This window comes from Cornus florida, unplaced genomic scaffold (genome assembly GCF_030987335.1).
Source record: "Cornus florida cultivar Cherokee Brave unplaced genomic scaffold, ASM3098733v1 CherokeeBrave_3.0.0_Hap2_Chr03, whole genome shotgun sequence".
In the NCBI taxonomy this organism is placed as follows: Eukaryota; Viridiplantae; Streptophyta; class Magnoliopsida; order Cornales; family Cornaceae; genus Cornus; species Cornus florida.
In genome coordinates this window covers 26,546,079-26,554,341 of record NW_026775573.1, presented here as the reverse complement: position 1 = coordinate 26,554,341, position 8,263 = coordinate 26,546,079, and the positions used below count along the sequence as shown (strand labels likewise).

The window sequence follows — 8,263 nt, the reverse complement described above, 5'->3', positions numbered from 1 at the left end:
TCGAAGGGATTGTAATAAGGTGGCTCATGCTTTAGCTGGTCTCTTACGGGCTAACATGAATGAGGATTTGGTGCTTCTTTTGATCCCAACTTGCATCTCTAGACTTTTGGCAGTTGATGCGGATGGTTGAGGATGATCATGGGCTTGTTTCTTCGTTGTTTTTTTTTGTGGCTGTTGCCAAAAAATAAAAAATAAATAAATATGCATTTTAGACAATTCTCATCACTCGCAAGTATGCATTTTCAATATCACACGTGTGATATGTAAATACCTTGTCGATATAATGTGTTGCGTGTCTTTTGTTCCGAATGTACAAAAATTCTTGTACACATGTCACTTTCCATGAATACGGAATACTAAGACAAAACTTATTATATATAACAAATCGAGTTTAGATCCTTTTCATTGCATCGGACGGTTCTCGTCGCTCACATATGCGAGCGAGCACAAGAACCTTCCCATGCAAGTCGCCGCACCTGATCCACTCACAAGATACTAAGAACACGACCTGACAGTCCAATACTAAGACCTAGATTTCCCACCATATGCTTGGCGGCAAACGGACGTAGGTTTCTGTGATTTCAAGCAAAGCTGCGAAGAAACCGGACAACTGCTTAGACAATTGTCCCCCAAACTGCCGGAAACTGACGACACGCCGGAGAAGAAATTCCCAGGCGGTGTCCCATTTAGGAAATTCCCATCGAGGAACAACCTCCTCAGTGACTGCTTCTTGCTGAACTCCCCCGGGATTGGTCCGCGTAGCCGGTTGTAACGCAGCGACATAGACGACAGCAGAGGATAACCCGACAGATTGATCGGCAAATTCCCTTCAATCTTGTTGAAACTCAGATCAACGGCCACGAGATCGCTGTTCACCTTCGTGGGCTGCCAGATCTCGACACGTGCCAAGCTGTTATTCGCCAGGTTGACCTGTTGGAGTGCAGGCAAGAAGAAGAACCAGGGCTGCAGTGTTCCGGCGAGCCAGTTTTCACTGAGTTCGATCACCTCTAACTGAGTCAACCCGTCGAAGGACGATTTAGACAAAGGCCCAGATAAAGAATTGGACTTTACAGCGAGTTCGACTAAGTTGGGTGGTAATTTGGGGAGTGACCCAGTGAGTTTGTTGAAGCTAAGATCGAGTCTTCTCAAGCTAATCATGAAGTTCATCCCATTTGGTAAAGACCCAGAAAGAGAATTCCGAGAAAAGTCAATGGACTGCAGAGATTTGAGATTGGCAATCGAGGGTGGGACTGAGTTAGAGAACGAGTTGGATCGGAGGATAAGGGTTTGGAGGCTGTGGAGAGAGGAGAGAGAGGAAGGGATTGGGCCATAGAAGTTGTTGTCGGCGAGATCAAGAATAGTGAGTTGGGTGAGTTTGGAGATGAGGGGAGAGAGAGTTCCTGAGTAACCCGCCGGGTCGAGGGTGAGTTGGGTGACTCGGAACGATTTGGAACAGGTGAGTCCGCAGGTGAAATGGGTGATGTGAGGGAGAGAACATGGGTCGGAGGTGAAGTTCCAGGAGGCTAAGCAGGAGTAGGAGGGGACGGTGGAGGGTTTGATTGAGGATTTGAAGGATTGGAGAGCTGAAATTTCTGAGGGGAGAGTGGTGGATTGGGTGGTGATGATGAGAGAGGAGAGAGAGAGGTGGAGGAAGAGGGAGATGGCATTGAACATTGCGAGAAGTTAGAGAGAGAGAGGGGTTTGAGGTGAGGTGAGCATGTAGCACTTTAATTTGTAGGGGTACTGGTGCATGTTTCACCAGTTGGACAGCACTGAACCTTTTGAGGAAGGAATGCTATTATTAGAACTTGCCGCGTCAATTCCAGTCTATCCCAAGACAAATTTGATTTACTACATGGTTTCGGATTATAGGACGTGACGAACCATTTACACTGGTTTGTTTCCGTATAAAATATATATTTTTTAATAATTTTTTTTTTTCTTTTAGTATTTAGGTGTTGACAAAGGTATAGGTTAATGTCGAGTGCCGGACCTAAATGATTTGTCAAAAATTAATGAATGAGGTTTTTTAATTAAATTTTAATATTTTTTAAAATATTTAAAAAAAAAAATTATTTTACATCCAAATAAATAGAGCGTAAAGTAAAATTAAAAATTAATAAAACTTACACATTTTCAATGAATAACGGAATTTGGTCACAACAATCTAAAAGTTTATCTTTGTTAAGGAGAATTGTGATAGAAAGTTCGAAATTCATAACAAAAAATACATCTACTTATATAAATGTTGGGAAGGTGAATAATTATTTCTACAATTATGGTAATATTTTTAAACTCACTTGATTTGGGTTTAATTCTAGTTCAGGTGTGAGATAAATTTCAACCTCCACTTTAACTTGACCTATTATATATTTATAATTGTGATCAAATTTTTTTTTTCTTTCTTTTTTCAGTTATTTTTTCTTTAAATAATGGTTTGTTTTATTTTAATCCTTTGAAAAATTATTTTTCATAATTTTGCTTTAAAAAAATTTATATTCTCATTCCGATTTTAGAATTTTTTTTTTATATATATACATAGGAATAACCAAATTTAAAGAGTAATATCGTGATCAATTAAAATTTTTAATTTAATATTTTTAACTTGAACTGAAATGCGAGTTCAAAATTTTGGATTTGATACAGTGGGTTAAGCTCAAATTGGAAAGTATGCATAGCATGTTGAAGATTTATACATTGATCTAATATGAATGCCAATAAAATGAATGAACTTTTAGAAAGAATCATGCACCACTAACATTTCTTTATTTTTTTTCTAGTTGCGGAGTTTAGTTGAAGGAAATTTTTTTACTCATATAATAAAGTAGATAGGTGTTATAAGACGGGTTTGTCCAGCGTCTAATTTAGATTAGACAATGAATGACTATATATAGATTGAATGTTAGTCATACTTAATATACTAAATTTTTGAGTTGGATTATAAAACACTCTACCCGTTATAATTGATATTAAAGTCTAGACTCATTTTTTGATCTAATGTCAAACTAGAATCGATAAATATATAATCATTCAATTCAAATAAAGCGTTATGAGTTCAAGTGAGAGGAGATTCAAATAGATAAATAAGTCAAATTATTTGACTCAAATAGTGTGACCCGATCATAATAAATGCATTGAAAGTTCGAGTGAGAGAGATAAATAAGTCTTAAGTACGGGTGGGTAGCATTGCCCTTTTTTAGTCCTTTTTATAATTCGGGTCTGAAATTTGAAGTCGGCGAGAGTGTTGTCCTTGTTAAGCCGTACTTGAGATGTTTCTATAGTTTTCTGTGCCCAGACCACTGGTCCAATTTCACACGTCCATCCAACCATAAACTTTCTGTGAAAGCCAACAGTTGTGTGGGGCATATATGTCTTTTATTATTTCAGTATATGCTGCATTTTGTGGAAGACGACAACACTGAACATTGAAAGTCCTATTGCTACAGTAGAGTGGTACACTGGTTCCAGTCATTGTGAAAGCAATGTTCACCTGTTTAAGTCAGCAATTACAACAGCATTGCATTTGTGTGTATATATATATAAATGGTTACTTGTTTTTTATAATGACACTAATTCATAGTTTATAGAAAACTCAATCATATTGCAAAAAGGATGGATTTAGATCTATTACCATCTTAAATTTATCTAATTCTGTTCTTTTCATTCACTTTATTATTTTTATAGGTTGACAACTGTAATATATACCACTAGAACGTGAATAGTGTCTGTTTGACCTAATATTTTCATTTGATTTTTACTATTACGAAGTTTAGAGATGGTCAAATATATGTATTTTTATTGTTGTTAGTTAGTAGAAAAATGTGTTTTTCAAATTCAAAACTCTTAAATTTTATGTCACAATTGTTGCGCCAAAATCCACCCTTCAGTTGGATTTGAGCTCAAATAAAACCTTGAATCCACACTGGATACACTGCATGTTACAAATAAAAAAAGATTGATAAAAGCATGAAAATAGGCACTACACACCACTACACAACGTGCAAAAACAAACTCTTATACACTCAGTACATATAAACCAACTTGTTGAACACGTACAACTCCACTATTAACAAATTCTTAAGGACTAGGACAACTTAGACAAAGTAAAAATTAAACGTGCAAACACTAAATTATTCAACAAACCCCCCTTTAAACTGAAAGCTTTTGGACTTCAGTTTAATTATGCGATACTTTCTTCAAGTGGGATTCTCCAATGTGCAAATACCTAGCAACCTTCTCCAATTGTGAAAGGATAGAGATCTGAGAGGTTTAGTAAAATATCAGCGAGTTGATTTTCACTTCTGCAATACTTCAGACCAATCGCTCCATCATTGCTAAGATCTCTTAAAAAATGTAGCACAGGATTTTTGGAGAGTTTGATAGCTAATCTGTTGTCACAAAAACTTGTAGTAGCTCCAACTTACTTGAAATGCAGCTCTTCAAGGATTTTCCTCATTCAGATAGCTTGACAAGCGCAAGCTGTTGCAGCAACAAATTCAGCTTCAATGGTTGACAAAGTGACAATTGGTTGCTTCTTAGATGACCACGAAACAGCCCATGTGCCCAGTATAAAAACATAGCCTGAAGTGCTCCTCCTATCATCTCAGTCTCCTGCATAATCGCTATCAGTAAACCCAATCAAATCTGACCTTTTACCTTTCTTGTAGAGCAACCCAAAATCTTTAGTTCCTTGCAAGTAACGAAAGATTTTCTTGGCAGCTAAAAGATGTAACTCTGTTGGATTCTCCATATATCTGCTGATTAGACTTACTAAGTACATTATGTCAGGTCTTGTTGTAGTTAAATACATTAAACTTCCCACTATTTGTTTATAGAGTGTGTTATCCACCTTTTTTCCTCCGTGATCTTTGGTTAGCTTCAAGCCAAACTCAGTTGGAGTACTTACAGGATTACAATCCTTCATATGAAACCTATCCAAAATCTGTCTCAAATACTTCTATTGAGAAATAAAGATTCCTGTAACAGACTGTACCACTTCGATGCCAAGAAAATAATGCATCATACCAAGATCAAACATTTCAAATTCAACCATCATAGACTTCTTAAACTTTTCAAATATGACACTATCATTGCTAATAAATAAAAGATCATTTACATATAAGCAGACAATAAGCATTTTCCTTCCATCACCAATTTTAACAAAAAGTGTGTGCTCATATGGATATTTTTGAAAACCTTCTTTCAAAAAATAAGCCTCAATGCGACTATACCAAGCCCGTGGGGCTTGTTTTAATCCATAAAGAGCCTTTTTCTAATCTATACACTTTATGCTCATTTCCAATATAACCAGGAGGTTGATCAACAAATACATATTCCTCTAAGTTTCCATGTAAGAATGCCAATTTGACATCTAATTGGAAGATATGCCATGAATTATGTGCTGCCAATGCAGTCACCAATCTGATTGTGTCATGCCTTGCAACAGGAGCAAAAACCTATTTGTAATCCACACCAAACTCTTGTTTGTAACCCTTAGCCACCAAGCGTGCCTTGCACTTGTCAAGTTCACCATTCTCCTTCAATTTTGTCTTATAAACCCACTTGACACCAATTGTTTTCTGCCCATTTGGAAGATCTGTTAACTCCTAAGTGTCATTTTTTTCGATGGAGGCAATTTCATCATCCATTACCTTCTGCCACTTTGCGTCTTTGACAGCTTCTTTAAAAACTACAGGATCACAGTCTGAAAACAGGGGAAAATGCATAAGTGGATCATCGATATCAATCATGCTGGATACCTTATAGTCTGACATCCACGCTGGTCTTTTTCTAACATGCTGAGGACGTGATCCTGTTGTAGCATTAAGTTGTTCGCAACTGGTGAAGTTTCAGAGACTGCAGGGACGTCATTTTGAATATTCTGAGGAGCTGAATTTGCTGGAACATTTTGTTGTTGCTGCTACTGCGTGTCCTCATCATTTCCACCATCAAAATCTGCTGGAATTTGCTGTCTACTTGTGTTGCTGCTCGATGACCATGTCTTTTCTTCATAAAAAATGACATCACGACTAATAACAATTTTATTGGTGGTAGGATTATACAATTTGTAAGCTTTTGAATGATCATTAACACAGTGAACAATGCATTTTTCGCCTTTGTCATCTAACTTTCTTCTTTTTTCGTCTGGAACATGAGCATACGCTATACACCTAAAAATTCTGAAGTGTTCAACACTTGGTCTTCGTCCATTCCAAGCTTCTTTAGGAGTTACGTTTTGAACAACAAGTGTGGGGCTCCTATTCAGTACATGAATGCTCCAATTTACAGCTTCGGGCTAAAAACTTCTTGGGATCCTGCTTCTTGCCAAAATAGTTCGCACCATGTTCAAGATTGTACGATTCTTTATCTCTAAAACGTCATTTTACTGTGGTGTATAAGCTGTTGTCAGTTGCTTTTGAATTCCATAAGCCTCACAAAAATTTACAAATTCTTGTGAGTTGTATTCTCCACCATGATCGCTGCGAAGAATCTTTATAAGCAAGTCTGCTTCTTTTTCGACCAGCGCCTTGAAATTTTTGAAAGCTGAAAATGTTTTAGGCTTCTCCTGTAAAAAATAAGGCCATTTTTTTCGACTATAATTATCAATGAACGTTATAAAATAACGTTTACCACCATTCAATGTCGAATTAATGGGTCTGTATATATTAGAATGTACCAGCTCCAACACCTTCTTCGCTTTCTATGATTTTTCCTTTCGAGAAATGATCGCGATGTTGCTTACCAACAACACATTCTTCATAAATTTGAGAAGGTTGCTGAAGTTGCGGAAGACCCGTCACCATGTTCTTTTGATGTAGCGTCTTTAAACCACAAAAATTCAAATATCCATAGCGAAAATGCCATAGCCATGCCTCATTCTTCAATCTCACAGGAAAAACATGACTGGGTGGTGGTATCGAGATACAACAGAAACATCCGGTTTGTCATCATGTTGACTTGAGCAATTACGCCCAATTTTTTTATCTTGAATGCAACAGGCTCCATCTTTGATAGAAATCTCATATCGCTTCTCTTGGTGCTAACCAACACTTAGCAAGTTGGTTTTCAGATCTGGAACAAAGAAACTTTGAAGTAATTTGATTGGAGTTTTCTTTGGTGTGGATTTTTACATTTTCTTTGCCCATGACAGATACTTTAGAATCATCACCAAACTTCACAGAATCACGGAAAGATTCATCCAAATTAGAGAAGGCAAACTTGTCTCCACACATATGGTCGCTGCAACCTGTGTCTAAGTACCTCAAATTTTTCTGGGTTTCCTCCTTCACATGATAACCAATCAATAAAGACACTCCTTCTTCATTTTCTGCAAAATTATATTTTCCACCACCATTTCTATTTAAATTAGTTCAACATTCAGACTTATAATGGCCATACCTATGACACCTGAAACATTTAACTTTTGATTTGTCTGACGATTTTGGCTTGAAAGAAGTTGAATGATTATTGTCATGACCTCTTCCTCTTCCTTGAGAGTTAGAAAACTGATTATCTTCAAATCTCGGATGTGAGTATCTACCATCATTGTTGTTTTTGCCCTTTCCTCTTCCTCGACCACCTCTTTTTGATGTCAAGAAAGAATTATTACATGAGGCTTGTAAAACTTGCTCCTCCTTATCTTGCTGATTAATTTTCTGCTAATGAACTAACAAGGAACTCTGCAATTCATCAATGGATAATTCATCGGTATCTTTAGATTCCTTAATCGAACAAACAACATAGTTGTATTTTGCTGTCATTGAACGAAGAATCTTCTCAATGATGGTGACGTCCTCTATCTTGTTGACGATTGCCATCGTCCGAGAAAAATAGTCTGTGACCGACTCTCCCAATCTCATCAGAAGCGTTTCGAACTCCGTACGAAGTGCTTGAAGCTGCTGCCTTTTTGCTTTCGCTGATCCCCGAAATTTCTTCTTTATAGAATCCTAAATCTACTTGGAAGTTTCTTTACTAAGAATTGTTTCCAAGATAGAGCGATTAATTGCTTGGAAAAGGTAGTTATTTGCCTTCAAATCCTTTAGCTTCAATCCTTCTAACTTTGTCCGCTGCGTCTCCGTCAACACAACACCTTCTGCTGGTTCTGCTACTCCAGAATCAACCACCCGCCAGTACTCTTTGGACCGCAAGAAGTTCTCCATTAGCATGCTCCAATGATCATAGTGACCATCAAAGCGAGGAATGACAGGTTGAACAAAATTTTCAGAAGCCATCGTTCACCTCAAACAAGTGGTGAAATAAAAAA

General features: G+C 37.1%; 1 protein-coding gene across 1 annotated transcript; it reads right to left on the bottom strand.

The window, feature by feature from the left end:
* Positions 1-343: 343 nt before the first annotated feature.
* On the bottom strand, positions 344-1,843 carry LOC132300028 (leucine-rich repeat receptor-like serine/threonine-protein kinase At1g17230). Its single transcript, XM_059796952.1, has one exon. The coding sequence runs from the start codon at positions 1,672-1,674 to the stop codon at positions 523-525; it is 1,152 nt and encodes a 383-aa protein (XP_059652935.1). The 5' UTR covers positions 1,675-1,843; the 3' UTR covers positions 344-522.
* Positions 1,844-8,263: the final 6,420 nt, after the last annotated feature.

Bases quoted from the DNA above. Each gene is read 5' to 3' on its own strand.
- LOC132300028 (XM_059796952.1), bottom strand. From the start codon at position 1,674: ATGTTCAATGCCATCTCCCTCTTCCTCCACCTCTCTCTCTCCTCTCTC.